The 17,156-nt window shown below is 37.1% G+C and overlaps 1 protein-coding gene and 1 pseudogene across 1 annotated transcript in view; both read right to left on the bottom strand.

The window, feature by feature from the left end:
- Window positions 1-208: 208 nt before the first annotated feature.
- The window catches only part of ZC3H6 (zinc finger CCCH-type containing 6), a 63,176-nt gene continuing 46,228 nt past the window's right edge, over window positions 209-17,156 (bottom strand). Inside the window, exons 6-12 of the mRNA XM_045979640.1 lie at window positions 12,021-12,137; window positions 11,277-11,388; window positions 10,267-10,376; window positions 9,601-9,854; window positions 7,171-7,667; window positions 6,212-6,445; window positions 209-2,668 (exon numbers count right to left, since the gene is read on the bottom strand). Coding sequence (XP_045835596.1) covers window positions 1,203-2,668; window positions 6,212-6,445; window positions 7,171-7,667; window positions 9,601-9,854; window positions 10,267-10,376; window positions 11,277-11,388; window positions 12,021-12,137 — 2,790 coding nt within the window. The 3' untranslated portion in view covers window positions 209-1,202. The remainder of the gene's footprint in view (window positions 2,669-6,211; window positions 6,446-7,170; window positions 7,668-9,600; window positions 9,855-10,266; window positions 10,377-11,276; window positions 11,389-12,020; window positions 12,138-17,156) is intronic.
- LOC123926294 lies at window positions 12,838-13,037 on the bottom strand (annotated as a pseudogene).

The raw sequence follows: 17,156 nt of genomic DNA, 5'->3' as shown, positions 1-17,156 counted from the left end.
AATACTTAGTTTCTGTTATAAATAATATCTGTATAAAACAAATCAGGCTGCCATTACTTACATACTGCACAAAAGACACAAGAATGAATACAAATTATTTTTCATAAAAATGAAATTTCTAATCAATTTAAGAGATTTCCAACTATGAGGACATTAAGTACTTAAAATACCAGGCAGTCTCTTCTGTTACAGAATGCCAGTCAGGAGAGATCTGAAAGAGATTCTTTATTGGTAGCCATATACAGTTGATTATACCATCTCTGTGTTTTCTCTCTATTTAAAATATAGAACCTGGACACTTAAAACATTACCAATGCAATAATCACTACAGACTGTCACTGGATCTTTTAAAAGTTTGTTAAAAATTACCAAAGTCATGATGAATACAATTATCACAGCTATATCATTTGAAAACGTAATATAAATTATGCTAACGACAAAAACATTGAGACACATAAACATCACAATGTAACACAGCAAGAACTCATAACTATTTAATATGAAAAATTAAATTTAAAAAGTTATGTTAGAGAACTTGGGGAATATTTCACTTTAGCAAAAACAATCTATGTATCTCCAACTTCTATGATACAGTGTACAATAAAATACTTTTAAAAGATATGACATTCAAATGCTTCATTTACACAATATTGCCAATACTAATAAAAGTGATGCCCTTAAACACGAACTGCTCTGCTGATTGTGATTTTAAAAATGTTTTCTTTACTTCATTTTACATTTTAGTTAGCAGTTAGCATTACATATTAATCAGTTCTGTTGACAAATAGAGAAGATCCTAGTCAAAATACTGTTGCTCAAAAGTAATGTACATCATATTGCTTGAAACTAACAACCATATAAAAGTGGTAATCATTTATCTAAACATTGATTATGAAAGACGACTGGCATATATTTGGGCAGAGTGTCAAGTTCATGATGGGTTATTTACGATAAAAGTACTTTTACCGAAGCTAACATGATATATAGGTTTTTATGTCAATTACTACAGTCTCTTAAAGTTATAAAAATATTATATAAAATACCACAGGCTTTAGAGGATATAACTTCGTGTGGTTCTGATACTAGCAGCTGAAAAGTATTTATAATTTAAAAATAAATAAACTATAGAGGTAAACCAGTTACAAAACAGCAGAGGACTGCAATAGTCACAGAGTGAAAAGAATTGCTTAATTACACGATAGCTAACAAAATGGTGAAGCAGTCGGATCAAAAGTTTTAAAAACCTCTTTTAGAGATTTGTCATCTGGTTCTCTACTGGGATCACTTTCCGGGGTGGGACTCATATGCCCTGGCTGCCTGGACTGCCTTGGATCGCTGTACTGCGGTCTAATTAAGCCTGTTAGTGCCTGAATAGGAAGACTGTGCACTGCTGGGACCTGAACCGTACCAGGACTCCTGAGGGTGTCTGCCTGTGGGTCAGCTGGCCCATCCACGGCGACTTCCACATTTGCACTGGTTTTCTGTGGCAGGGCTGCTTCTCCAGAAGAAGGCTCATTTTTGTCACTACTTTTTAAACCACTTTTTTTCGGGTTCTCTGTATTTTCTGTTGCTAGCTCTGACGCAGATGATGAAGTATGCTCCCTAGGGTCATACAAACTAATGCCACTCAGAACTGAACTTGGGGTTCCCAGGGGAAGGCCAGCTGAAGAGGAGAGTTTAGGGGCATATGGAGGCAAGGCCCCGGGCCCGGAACTGCTAGTCGCGGCCCCTGAGGGCTGCGATGAAGCAGGGTTAGATCTGGCTAAGTGAGGGGTGACCTTTAATGCATGTGAGTCCTTCATAACCGCTGGGTGAGACTCTGTACTGTGCAGTCTATGAAGTCTAGGATCAAAATTTTTTTGCAGCCTAGGATCTCCTAATTTACTTCCTGAACTATGTAGGTCTCCAAATTGTTCTAGGTAGCCTTCTCTGTTTGCGGTGTTCACTTTGGCTTTGGCTGCTGATTTTGAATCAGTGGGCACTGTGTTCTGATGAAGATCGCTTTTTGTATTCCACAACCTACTGAGCCTCTGGTCAGCTATAAGAGGGGGCAGAGGTAAATTGATTGAAGATACTGGGTCAGGTTTAGGTAAAGGGACTGGAAGTAAGTCTTCTGGAGCCCACACAATGTGTTTTGCGAAGTTGGGTTTGGTTAGGATAATATCCATTTTAATGTGACTGAACTGCCTCAGCTGTGACCTCGGATCCTGGAGCATTATGCCAGGGGAAGAATCCAAAGGTATTAAGAAAGCTTTTTCTCTCAATTCTCTTTCTGTATCTTCATCATCATCATCTCCTCTTTTGTGTTTCACGGAGCTGGGATTTGCATGATGCGAATCAAACTTTGTTCCACCAACAGAAGATCCTACATGACCGCTTCCATTCCCTCTCAATTTCCTGGGATCCCACGCTAGTCTAAGATCCAGTGGGGCAGATTCGGAGGATTTTCTCACGTCTTGCCTTGGGATAGTCCTAAGTCTAGGGTCAACAACTTGGTTTCCTTTGCTTTTCTCTTTAGCGAGTCTTGGGTCAGTAGGAGTGCTGAGATCTGTGGAAGGCTGTTGCTGATTCCTTAAAGTTTCTGTTTGTTTCTGCAATGTTTTCAGTATTGACTTCACACTGCTTCCTTCTTCCTCTTCACTACTGGAATACCAGTTAACAGTATCATCTAAATGCAGATAAAAACTTATTGTAAAGAATGAAGCATTCGTATTTTACCTTAATTAAGATAATAAAAAAACATGCAATATTTCTGGAGTAAGTGTAGTCTAACTTCAAGAAAATGCATCACAGAAATGCCAGGGTTTCAACACTGGAATAAAATTAGATGTGGAATGACAATGATCGATTTAGTCATCATACTCTATAGAGAAAGAGGTGTGATATTAGAATATGTGTAGGGTCCTTCTGGTCAAGGAGAAGTCAGGACCTTTCATTCGGATTGGCCAAAAGGGAACTCAGAGTATGTGTGGTATGACAGAGTTGGGGAAGAAGGGAAATACTCTTGGAAAAGAATACTAAAATGTCTTGGATCTCTTTAATTTAAGTAATACTTAAGTTTCGTAGCTCTGGATTTATTGAGATAACAAGGATGAAATGTATTTTAAAAATCTGGCAAGAAAACAAAACACTGAAGTACTGGTTAAGGGAGCATTGGGAAACAAGTAAATGAGGGATGAGGTAGAGATTTTTCATTTATAGCTTATTATATTTCTAGATATTTGACATATGTGAATATATTAGCTATTTAAACATTTTAAAGTAAAAATAACAAAACTAAAATGCTGAAATCTTTATGGGAACACTTTGGGCCATACTCCTAAAGGCTTATATTTAACCCTACTGTGTTAGACACCCTGTTAAGAAGTTTAACTGTCAGAGGTGTTCTTTCTAGTAGTACAGCAGGGATTATAAACTGATGCTACAGAAAAGAGACTCCTTCCTTTCCATAAAACATACATATGTTGAGGGGCACCTGGGTGGCTCAGTGGGTTAAAGCCTCTGCCTTCGGCTCAGGTCATGATCCCAGGGTCCTGCGATTGAGCCCCACATCAGGCTCTCTGCTCCGCGGGGAGCCTGCTTCCTCCTCTCTCTCTGCCTGCCTCTCTGCCTAGTTGTGATTTCTCTCTGTCAAATAAATAAAATATTAAAAAAAAAAACAAAAAAAACACATATGTTGACTCTGACTTGGTAACACACACACTTCTGTATGTGTCCTAGAATGTCATGGATTAATAGAATATTGGGCATATTCTCATTTAACACTGCTCACTAGCACGTTTCTACTACACAGAATTTCAGTGTTACACATTTAGTTTGAACAGAGTTAAACCAGCATTGATACTTAGGGTGGAATTATGGCTTAAAATCATATAGACTATATATCACAGCGGAAAAAAGTTTTGATTTGTTTTTAAAGTTTTCTTTTTAAGGAATCTCTCCATCCAAAGTGGGACTTGAACTCACAACCCCAAGCATTAAGAGTCTTATGCTCCACAGACTCAGGCAGCCAGGTACCCCAACCCAATGGAAAAGTTTCACTCATATTTCAGTGTCAGAAAAAACTACTTCTAGAAACTTCTAGTTTCTAGAAAAAAACTACTTCTAGATCTCTTTTCTTCCTCTCTTTGACTGGGAAAACCAAAGCTGAACTAGTGACTCACTTTAACCTGTTGCCATTATTTTAAATATTTCTGCATAGCAATTCACTTCTCACAGAATTTGTTACTTGATCCAAACATGTAAGATGATCCAAATCTGACCCACAAAAGGAAGATGCTATTTTATTTTGCCTTTCTTATCAATATATTTCATAAGCCATCTTTAATCCTTTTTGGAATGAGAAGGAAAGCAGACCAATGGGTAGGCCAATGAAAAGGAGGTATTAGATAAGAAATGACAGTTAACAGCTTTTTTCAGCTTTTTATCAAAGGAGAGATTAAAATTATAAGGGCATTAATATTTATAAAAATGAACACACAGATCTAGCTGTTCACTACTAGGTATTTACCCAAAGATACAAGTGTAGTGATCCAAAGGGGCACCTGCACCCCAATGTTTATAGCAGCAATGTCCACAATAGCCGAATTATGGAAAGAGCCCAGATGTCCACTGACAGATGAATGGATAAAGAGGATATGGCGCACGCGCGTGTGCACATCCACCCACCCACCCACACATCCACCCACACACACAACACACACACACACCATGGACTGATTACTCAGCCATCAAAAAGAATGAAATCTTACCATTTATAATGATGTGGATGGAACTACAGGATATTATACTAAGCGAAATAAATCAATCAGATAAAAGACAATTATCATATAATCTCACTCATATGTGGAATTTAAGAAACAAAACAGAGGAGCACAGGGGAAAGGTGGGAAAAATAAAACAAGATGAAATCAGAGAGAGAGACAAACCATAAGAGACTCTTAATCATAGGAAAAAAATGGAGGGCTGCCAGAGGGCAGGGGAGTGTCGGGAGGACAGGGTAATTGGGTAACAGGCATTAAGGAGGGCACGTGATATAATAAGTAGTGGGTGTTATATACAACTGATGAATCACCGAACTCTACCTCTGAAACTAGTAATACGTTATATGTTAATTAATTGAATTTAAATTTTTAGTAAAACCTAGCCATACAAAATTTTTTTCTGGATACAGAGAAAAAAACTTCATAAAACATCACCAATTATATTATTATAGTACAAAATTTTATATCCAGAAAAACTGTAAAATTTCTTATTTATGAAAATGTAAATCTTTGTAAGACTTTATAGATAGATTATCATTAAAATTGTTTTTTAAGTTTAAGCACTTTAAGAAGCAAACAAATTGTATAGAAAACTAACTTACTAACTTATTAGGAATCCTTAATTTCCCTGTGATGTTAAATAAATGAAAAGTTAATGCTACCTTCTTTGAAAAGATAAGAGATGCTTATATAATAGCTTGTAGCTACCTAATGTTACCCAGTTTTACATATTTATAAATTTTATGCTTAAGAGTAGGCAAATGGGCACCTGGCTGGCTTAGCTGGTGGAACATGAGACTCCTGGTCTTCGGGTCATGGGTTCGAGCCCCATGTTGGCCATGCGATTTACTTAATTTCAAAAAAAAATACACACACACACACACACACACCCAAAAGAAAATGGGCAAACATCAATTTTGTAACTCATAAGAAGAACTGGATGCATTAAGCTTTCTCTCCTCAACTGAATTAAGTAACTGTTATATACTTATCAATACCAAAAATACTAAGGTAAACTTGAGGTTTCCACATAATCTTTTATATTAAAAATAATATTCCTTCATAATATAGTAGAATACAGCCTATGCCCATAAAAACTTCTCTAATAACTGAATCATTTTAAACTTGGGCTAGAAGTCAAAATTTCTGCACTGGAAGATGTTTGGTTCCTGTTTTATTTCCTTCTTCCATAAAAAGGGCTTCAGCCAGGCCTCACACTATAGCTTCAGATCTACTCAGTGCTTCGGGTGACATTCTTTGCAATTAATTACTAAAGCATTAATGACACTGGAAACCACGATCAATTCCAAGCAGATAGAAGCTACAAGGTAAATTGGAAGTAGAATAGATAGTTCAAGGGAACTCATTTTTCAAATTTTAACCTATTCAAGAGCATTTCAGGAACTGGGTAATCCAAAAGTAAGATGCTACCATAACAACTGACACACCTTCATCCTTGCTTGGTGCCCTTTGAGGTTGGGTGCTGCTTGGTTCATCTTCTTCTTGGTACTTCTGAGTAAGTCTGACAAAAAGAGCTCTCTGCACCGCAGGGAGAAGGCCTGGTGCAGGCAGGGAGCCATGGCCTGTCATGTTGCTGCTGCCATCAGATCCACTCCCACGGTTAGGGGAATCTTGAACAAGGGGAGGCTGATGCTGGGCAAAGTCAACATGCCACATCCCATCTATACACATAACACAGAAAGACACAGACACTGATTTAGCACCAAACTCCACTAGAGACTGCCATGGTCAATTACAAGAAATTGAAGCTTTAATAGTAACTACATTTGATTACCGTATTACTATGTGATTGTAAATGTTTTTTTAAAGATATTATTTTATTTATTTTACAGAAAGAGAGCATTGAGAGGAGAGGCAGGGGCAAGTAGACTCAATGCTGAGCGTGGAGCTGGATGCAGGGCTTGTCTCATGACCCGGAGCTGATAACCTGAGCTGAAACGAAAACCTGGACTCTTAACTGACTAAGCCACGTGGGTGCCCAATTGTAAATATATTTTTTTAAAGCTATCTAAAGTTCTGGTGTAGCATATGTTTGCTTACATTTAAAATATATTTTATGGCTTCAATTTCATTACATTTTACTTAGCTTTATTAAAAACACACATTCTTATCATATTTTTAATGAAAAATAGAGAATGCCAAAGATTTTAAATTAAAAATGAGTTATTTGAGGGGCACCTGGGTGGCTCAGTGGGTTAAAGCCTCTGCCTTCGGCTCAGGTCATGATCCCAGGGTCCTGGGATGGAGCCCTGCATGGGGCTCTCTGCTCAGCAGGGAGCCTGCTTCCTCCTCTCTCTCTGCCTGCCTCTCTGCCTACTTATGATCTCTGTCTGTCAAATAAATAAAATCTTTTAAAAAAATGAGTTATTTGAAAAGGTAAACTTACCACCAGAGTTACTGGGTGGCTGAAAATTAGGTACAGCATGCTGTGAATAGTAATTATCATAAAATTCAGCTGGGTTTTGTAGGGATTCATAACTGGTGTTGAGCTGCATTTCGCAAGGACTTTGCAGGTACGAGGAACCTGGAGAACAGTGATTCTCTCTGGGTACTTTCATCATGTGTTCTGGAAAGCCTGAGCAATGGTAAGCACCACTAATATTCTGTGGTGTCAAAGGTGCATCTTGTTGAACAAGTACTCCAGCTTGACTGTGAGGGCCTAAAATTCCAGGCGGAGCAGGCGGCAAAGGTGGGCTGTGTGGCACTGCGGCGCATGGATGATGTCCGGGGGAGCCCGGGTGCATCACAGGACTACTGTGTCCCTGAGACATATTAGGTCCAGGACCTGGACTTGATCCAGAACTATAGATATGCTGAGGATGTGGGCTGCTTTCCTGAAACTGTGGTCCTGGTGGTGAGGCACTGTTATAAAATGCTGGTGGCCTGTAGACAGAAATAATAATATTTCTTAGTTCAAAGAAAAGAGGCAAACAAGAATGCTATATTTTAAATATGTATGGTTAAGTGTGTTTTTCTGTATCACAATGTGTTTTTAAGAAGTAGTTTATTCTACGTTATCTCCAAATAAAAACGCCAATAGATGCATCTTGCCTTCATTTTAGCCCACAGTCTTAATCAACTGACACTTTCAGCTGTTCTAAAGCTTACGGCTATTTTGAAAAATACAGAAAAGTGCAAAGATAAGTAAGAATCACCTCTAATCCTGCCACCCACAGAATTATTTTTTGGTTAGCTCTCTCCTAGACTTTTTTCTAGGCATACATGGACCTTTTCTAAAATATAACAAAATTAGAATTTTACTATATAAATGCACACCTTTTCAATTTCTAATGGATTACTGCTGGCATATAAAAAGACCTTTAGGTTTTGAGTGTTGTTCTTCTTTCTGGACATCTTACTAATTTAATTACTATTTCTTTTTGTCAGTTTTATTTTAGTTTTAGTTTAGTTTAGTTTTAGTCAGTTTTATATTTTATTTCTGTTTTGTCAGTTGATTCCTTCAGGTATATAGAGGGAAACCGCCCCAAAAATGAGCTCCCTCTCCATTTTTCTTTCTCTCTTTTTTTCTTTTTTTAAAAATTTTTATTTATTTCTTATTTTTTTATAAACATATAATGTATTTTTATCCCCAGGGTTACAGGTCTGTGAATCGCCAGGTTTATACACTTCACAGCACTCACCATAGCACATACCCTCCCCAATGTCCATAACCCCATCACCCTCTCCCTAACCCCTACCCCCAGCAACCCTCAGTTTGTTCTGTGAGATTAAGAGTCACTTATGGTTTGTCTCCCTCCCAATCCCATCTTGTTTCATTTATTCTTCTCCTATCCCCCTAACCCCCCATGTTGCATCTCCACATCCTCATATCAGGGAGATCATATGATAGTTGTCTTTCTCCGATTGACTTATTTCACTAAGCATGATACCCTCTAGTTCCATCCATGTCGTTGCAAATGGCAAGATTTCATTTCTTTTGATGGCTGCATAGTATTCCATTGTGTATATATACCACATCTTCTTTATCCATTCATCTGTTGATGGACTAGGTTCTTTCCATGGTTTGGCTATTGTAGACATTGCTGCTATAAACATTCGGGTGCACATGCCTATGACCCAGCAATTGCACTACTGGGTATTTACCCTAAAGATGCCTCTCCATTTCTAACCTTTATATCTATTATGTCTTTCTCTTTTTGCATTGGCTAGCATCTGATCTACAGTATTAGCCAAACAATGGACATACCTATCTTCTTCTTGACCTTAAGAGAAATAATTTTAATGGTTTACATTTCCTGTCAATTTCTTGTTCCTCATTTACTGAGATCTCACTGATTTTCTGAGTGTTCAGGGTTAAAGTAATCAATAGTGGGATTTGCAGCCCAGGTGCACAGACTCTGGGAAAGGGCAGCAGGATTGGAATGGTGTTGTTAGAAAATGCAAATCTGGATCTAGCTTACTAAAGGTTTTCCTCTAATAGCCTAAGGAAATATTTCTCTAAAAGAATCAAATATTCTGGAGACATGCTAATGCCACTATTTGAAGATGTTATCAATGCCGAATGTAGCCTCATAATGAATTGGGAGACATACCAATTCCAGCCACCGGGCAGTGTCTCTCAGGGTTACTCTGTGGAGAGGTTTTTAAAGTTGTTAAGGATTCCACAGAGAGAAACACTGATAGCATGTAGCAGAGGACAGAGACAAAGGAAAGCAGGAAGAGCATCTGGGGTGAATGCCAGGTATCTGCTATTTCTACCTAAGTTTAATTACATGATTAACACGGAATGTAAGTTAGTTTCTCAGTAGGAAATTTTAGGGGGAAAATGATGCCATTTTTGAAGATTTTAACTTACTTCTTCCCAATCTTATGTGCTAAATCCACAGTTGGTTTTACAACTATTTCAAAAAGAGATGGGATTTTCTTGAAATCATCAGAGAGATCTGTCTGAAAATCATCTTCAGGATCAGAAAAGGGGAAATGCTCTGGTGGAGTTGGCAGAAGCCCAACTCCTGGAGGTGGTTTGGGAAGAGGAGTTATGCCCCGTTTTCTAAGTTCTTCTAATTCTCGTTCGTCTTCGTTTGTGGCTTCTTCCTCAGTGTTCAACACCTAAAAATGATTGGCAAAGATTACTATTCCACAACAAGCTTCCTTCCTTACATTTAAAAACTGTGAAGACTTCAATAAACCAGTTTTGTTATTAGAAAAATATCATTTTGAAGTTAAAATGGGTCAGAGAGAGCTAACTCATTTTTGGTAATAAGGTTCAAAGTGGTAAAAGATATTTCTCAAAGTACATTAGCTTTTTAATGGCAGAACAAGGGTAAGAATGAAAGATTTTAATTCCTAGTCTAATACTTCTGCTTTTCTAACATACTACACTCATAGATTAAAACATAAAATAACAAATCCTTGATTTCTCAGGAGACTTTTCTGAAATATGATTTATAAAATAAGATTCAAGACTAATGACTCTGTGGTGAGACCTAAGAAATAACTGAAGTGCAAAAATATTACTTACTTTGTCCAAAAGTTTCTTTGTTTCTTTAGTCAGATCATCATGTGAAAATTTACAGTTATCTCCTTGGTAACATTTTGCTCCACTATGATAGAACTTACACGGAAATTCATGTAAATAAAAATATTAAGGAACAGACCAAGTGACATCAAACTCTAATATTTTAAAATCCAAAAACATATCGGTGCTGAGTCAATAAGACTGTATTACTATATATTGTACTGAATTTTTTATACATGTCATATTAGACAATTTTTAAGATGAAATATTTCAATTATGCAGCAAAACATGCAAAGATTTTAATCTTCCTTACTATATTAAGCTAGAAAATATTTTATTTTATTTTATTTTAAAGATTTTATTTATTCATTTGACAGAGATCACAAGTAGGCAGAGAGGCAGGCAGAGAGAGAGGGAAGCAGGCTCCCTGCTGAGCAGAGAGCCTGATGCGGGACTCGATCCCTGGACCCTGGGATCATGACCTGAGCCGAAGGCAGAGGCCCCAACCCACTGAGCCACCCAGGTGCCCCTAGAAAATATTTTAAAGAAAGAATAATTGTTATAGCAAATACAACAGTATGTCAGTGTTACCCTCCACATTAAAAACTGTAGACAGAGCAAATAAATTTTGTAGCAAGAGCTTATCTATAAAGGAAACAAAGGGGCTCTATATGTCACATTAAAGTCAAATATCCCAACATGAAAATTAGAAGCTAAGCTACCTCATGATTTTGGAAACAAATTTTAAACTTCTAAAGAAAATATTAAATCCAGAAGTTTATTGAAAAATATACCATTTTCAGGTGGCTTACATTCAAGGAATTCCTGAGGGGTTTTAGGAAATTTATTATTATAATCAACACTTTGACAAGATCAAGAGGAAAAAGTCATATGACCATAGCAGATGTTATTTTAAATTTAAAACCAAAGTAGGTTTTCTAGGGATTTTGAAAAACCTCAGTAATGTTTTACAACCTCAATATTTTGGTTAACATCTTTTTAATAAAGGATATTATGCATATAAATGCAGTTCTCTCCTTTGGTACAATATCCTTGTAAATAAAACTTGCAGATCTCCTTTCTCTTCTCCAACTCTGCATCATGATCAAATTTACACTGATCTCCCTGTCACAAAAGAGAAAAAAGAAACAACTGAGTTTTCTCTACGGTGTTTCATGATGGAACTATGGCCCTATCTTCAGTGTTTAAATAATGATCTAATAATAATTCAAACACTCTCTTGGAAGTCTTGCCCAAGTCAATGGGTGTGGCTATGCACAGAGGCAAAGGCAGCACCATGAGCATGGCCTCAGAGCCTACTGTCTGGGTTCCACCAGCACTCACGGTTTGTAGCTGAGCCACTAGGGACACTTATTTAACCTCTTGGTTTGGCCATGTGTAAAATGGGGCTATTAACAGTACCTACTTCATAGGGTTGCTGTAAAGATGAAAACATTTAATATTAATAATCCACTTTAAACAGTACTTGCCACACAGTCAGCATTATGTGTTTGTTAAATAAAATCTGGATTCAACAAATTATATTACTGCCCTAGAACAGAATGAAGTAAGCTCCGATGTACAGTATTTCCATAGACACATTTTGAAGAGATACTTTGAAGAACCACCTTTATTATTACAAGTGTATGAGAAATGAAAAAAAAAAAACAAAACAAAAACTAGCCACTCCCTAAAAAGACTTTACATTTTAAAGATTGTGGAAGTTAAAATTCTTTATGATACCCCCCAAAATTTACCTTAATACATCTCCCTTCCAGAAAGTATTTACAGATTTGTTTTCCTTTGTGTTCCACTGTGTGCTGATTAATGAATTCCTGAGTCATAACCTTCCATTTTTTCCCTGGTTTACTATACTGTAAGAAAGAAAAATTCATTTGAATACAACATATAAAATATTAAGTATGTACTAAAACGGACAGTCAAATGGATTAGGAAAGCAGTACAAATTACTATTTAAAGTGGTCAAGAGTGGACATTCAGATACTATTCATTTATTTGCAGAGACAGGCTTCTAATACACTGCTCATTGCTACTAGTGGTTGCAAATAACTTATTTCTATTTTAATGAGGATGTACAACTACTTTTTTAAAATAAAATTATGAAGAGCCTGAAAATTAACAATAATACTCTGTTGGCAAAGATTTTAAATGTGCTTTCTTGTGATTTGCTGATAGCTATGTTATAAAAGATTTATAATATCCATACTGTTTGACAAAATTTGTACTTTTCAGGAGTATTCTGAAGGATTATAAGGGAGGCACAATACATTTATTCACAAAAATAATTACTGCAGAATTACTTTGCATGATAAACAGACAGACACCTAGAAATTACACATCCCAAACAATGAGACCAGTCAAATACATTATGATGTAGGTCAGTGATAGATTAGTATGTAATCATTACAAACCGATGAGATGGAGTGACAATTTAGAAACGTAAGAAAATGTTCACGATACTTTACTAAGTGGAAAACTGATCTGAATTTTATAATAATAAAGACAAAGGATAAAAGACTAAAAGAATATAACCCCACCTTTAAGAGTATATGTCTCTAGGTGGAGAAATCAAAGATTTCTAAATCTAAATCAAAGAAATAAAAAATCAGAGATTTTTTGCATGTGTGGTTATTCGGTACTTCCTTTAGGAAAGAAAAAAAAGGAGGGAAGATGTATTTCCTTAAGCTTTTAATTAGCAATAATCGCGCCTCAGATAAACCTCATTGGCTACGATACTGCCACTGCGCAAAGCTTCCTTAAGCTTTTAAAAAAATAACAAAAAGAAGTATATGGTAGAAAATCTCACAGTCCTACCTGTTTTCCTTACTTCTCCTTAGATCCCTGTTGAACTTTTGCTGAGTACAAGGAGACTGAGTAACAAGAGTATGATGCTTAGTCAGGCTAAGGACTTACATTCGTAAGCTCTATAAAATAGCACTGTTTTTCAAACACCCGGTATGCATCATTATTTATATATAGCAGGAGTTCACAATAACTATTTGCTCTTCTAATCTGATTTGTTTCCCTTTCCTTCAGTTTGCTAGGAGATGGAGAACAAAACACAACCTACTGAAAATAGGAAACTGCCTCACAGCAACCAGTTGAGGCAAAAGATGGCTAGACTTAAATCTGATCCTCAGTGCTCGCATTTGAAATATATGTTTTACTGTAAGAATTCTGGGAAAAAAGTACAAAAATACCAAGAACACAGATAATCCTATAGCTTTTTAAAAATATATAAGTATACCCAAATTGCCCCAGGAAAAACACAATAAAATTGTTCATACTAGTCTCTGATAGGATCATTTAAAATGTCTTAAATTTATGTAAATTTGGCTCACAAACATTTTCTATTTCCAGGCTCATTTAGAGCAAGTAGATATAAAAAAATTGGAAGTCCAGGAGAATGCATTATACAAAATCAACAGGCAAACTTGAAGAATATAGCTGAAATTAAAAAGTAAAATATTAGGTAATCACCCAAAAAAATCCAAAATCACCCTGAAAAATGCACCAAGTTGTGCCTATATTTCATCAATAATGCATTCTATGACTTTCTAATGATGTGCCTCATTGTTTTAATACAGGGTTATGGGTTTTTCTGTTTTGTTTTTTAGTTTAGTTTAGTTTACTTTAAATGAGTAGAAAGTGTATCAGTATCCATAACCACGCGAAACCTAATTATAATGAAGATATTCTAGAAAATCTAAAGAAACTTTAACAATAAAATTTTAGGAGAAAATAACGTGCCTAGAAGATCTGATCTTTTAAATCGAAGCCTACAGAAGCAAAGTGAATGTCCTCTACCATTAAGATCTCTCGTAATAAAGGAGTTGGAAGAACCACAGAAATCATTTAGTTCATCACCCTCACTAGACAAATGTGAAAAATGAAGATTAGAGAATTAGTGACTTGCCAAGGGTCATACAGCAAGTCAGCAGTTAGGGTAGATAGAACTCTTTGCACTGTATTATACTATCTCTAAGAAAACACAATTCAGGGTTCCTGGGTGTTCTCAGTTGGTTAAACGACTGCCTTGGCTCAGGTCATGATCCTGGAGTCCTGGGGTCAAGTCCCGCATCCAGCTCCCTGCTTGGCATGGAGTCTGCTTCTCCCTCTGACTCTGCCCCTTCTCATGTTCTCTCTCTCTCTCTCTCTCCCTTCCTCTCAAATAAATAAAATAAAATAAATAAAAAGAAAATACAATTCAAGAAAGAGGGAGGAAAAAAAGAGGGAGAGAAAGGAAAGACGAAGATAGGGAAAACTGAACTATCTACTTGGTTATTTCAAAATGTATTCCCTCTAGAAGATGTATTATACTGGCATAAGAAACAAGAGCACAAAAATTTTTTTGAAATATATAAGGAAGAGGGAATGAAAAGATTTGCCAGCAAAATAATATGTATTTACAGAAAATGTAACAGGTGTTATAAAGACAAAAAAAAATTAAGAGGTTTTATGGCCAACAGACTAAATAAGTTCTTAAAATCTATCAAACATTTGCTTGTTCTGTGACCACCCTTGAGTTTTCAAGACAGTTCATGTGAACATGCAGGTATCTACGAATTTATCTGGCTTTTGGAGGATCTCATACTCCCTGGAAAAGATGGAAATGGATGTATGTTGGCCACTCTAGCATGTTCACTGTACCCTGGACAGGATTCCCCCAGACCACTCCTGAATATGAGCTACTTGCTTGGGCTCTGGCACTCTGTTTGTTTCTAGAATCATAACAAGAAATCTCTCTTGACAGCCAATAAACTGACACAGTTGATAACATTTTAATCTTTCTTTTTTTAAGATTTTATTTATTTATTTGACAGAGAGATCACAAGTAGGCAGAGAGGCAGGCAGAGAGAGAGGGAAGCAGGCTCCCTGCTGAGCAGAGAGCCCAACTCGGGGCTCAATCCCAGGACCCTGAGACCATGACCTGAGCCGAAGGCAGAGGCTTTAACCCACTGAGCCACCCAGGCGCCTCGATAACATTTTAATCTTAATAAGCTAAAGGAAAAATATTCTAAATCTAATGAGTGCAAAAGAAACAATTTATTCTGATTTTCTATAACATGATACAGAATTTTTTAGTTGCAATCCAGATTTGTAAACACATTAGTGCTTGACAGTCTCCTTAGAGTTAATTAAACACCATACTTTCATTTTACAGATTAAGCAAATTGAAGCTCAGAGACAGGTAGTAACTTGTTCAAAGCCACACTTTGTTGGAAGCTAATTTTTTTTCCAAGCATAGTATGTACCTATTGGATATAGGAGAAAGCTCACTTTCAGACAGCATTCATATTAATATGGTCTAGGGAAAGCAACACACTCTAGAGGAATGTAGGAAGATGGACGGGCAGGTTACAATCACTCAGAAATTCTAAATTTGTCTCCAAAGCTGCTATTCCATGGAACAGTGAGTGGCTCAATCAATGTTAATAGATTGGGCAGGGGTTGGGGGAAGTTCAGGGTCAAGTACAATATAAAAACAATTGAGGGGCGCCTGGGTGGCTCAGTGGGTTGACCCTCTGATTTTGGCTCAGGTCATGGTCTCAGGGTCCTGGGATCAAGCCCTGCATCAGGCTCTCTGCTCAGCAGGGAGCCTGCTTCCCCCTCTCTCTCTCTGCCTGCCTCTCTTCCTACTTGTGATCTCTCTCTGTCAAATAAAATCTTAAAAAAAAAATACAACAACAAAAACAATGGATTGAACAAAGTAAAATAAGCTTTTTTATAACTACTTGCAAGAAGCGTTTAATACATTAATGTCAACTTAGAATCCCCAAGAGTAGACTGGCATGTGCTGGGTTTCACAAATTTATTTGGGCCTGAACTTCTTTTTTTAGGTCATACCTATTAACATCTCCTTAAATAGTATACTTAGAGTACATATTAAGAAATCTTTGCTCCTTGGGGCGCCTGGGTGGTGCAGTTGTGAAACGTCTGCCTTTGGCTAAGGTCATGATCACAGGGTCCTAGATCTAACCCCGCATTGGGCTCCCTGCTCAGTGGGGAGTCTGCTTCCCCCTCTCTGCCTACTTGTGATCTCTCTGTGTCAAATAAATAATTAAATCTTTAAAAAAAATCTTTGTCCCTTATTTAAACCCAGACATCAGATAATCAGGCATTTTCAAATTACAATATATCGCTATCCCTTTGCTTTCACTTAAGGTTGTAGCTTTTAATAACCTACTCTTGCTCTGCATAATTTAATCAGTCTTGCTGGAACAGTGTCAGAATACTAGATTTGGACTACTATAATCCCAAGAGTCTGTACAACAAGGCTGAAATGTACATGTTCAGAATTCAATTCAATATATATTTATTCAATATTCACTGTACATAAGGTACACAAGTTCATCTTTCCAACCATTTATATTGCTTTTTCTTCTCTTTCAATGTTTTCGGTTCTAGTAAGCTAATTTACCACTATAGTATCTCCCTTCTTATCAGCCATGCTTCATATTGAGCTGTTAGCATTTTATTGCCCTTTGTATCTGGGATGACTCCTAGCAAAGCAAAGTACAATGAAGAACTGCTAGGGTCACGTTTTTGCTTTCCAACATACCAGTTTTATTTGAGGTGCTTTCAAACACATTAATTTTTTTTTTCCATTTTATTTATTTTTTCAGCGTAACAGTATTCATTCTTTTTGCACAACACCCAGTGCTCCATGCAAAACGTGCCCTCCCCATTACCCACCACCTGTTCCCCCAACCTCCCACCCCTGACCCTTCAAAACCCTCAGGTTGCCCCAACCTCCCACCCCTGACCCTTCAAAACCCTCAGGTTGTTTTTCAGAGTCCATAGTCTCTTATGGTTCGCCTCCCCTCCCCAATGTCCATAGCCCGCTCCCCCTCTCCCAATCCCACCTCCCC

The sequence above is a fragment of the Meles meles genome, chromosome 15, assembly GCF_922984935.1.
Source record: "Meles meles chromosome 15, mMelMel3.1 paternal haplotype, whole genome shotgun sequence".
Classification (NCBI taxonomy): domain Eukaryota; kingdom Metazoa; phylum Chordata; class Mammalia; order Carnivora; family Mustelidae; genus Meles; species Meles meles.
The sequence above is the reverse complement of the archived record's forward strand: the minus strand, read 5'-3'. Positions and strand labels throughout refer to the sequence as shown.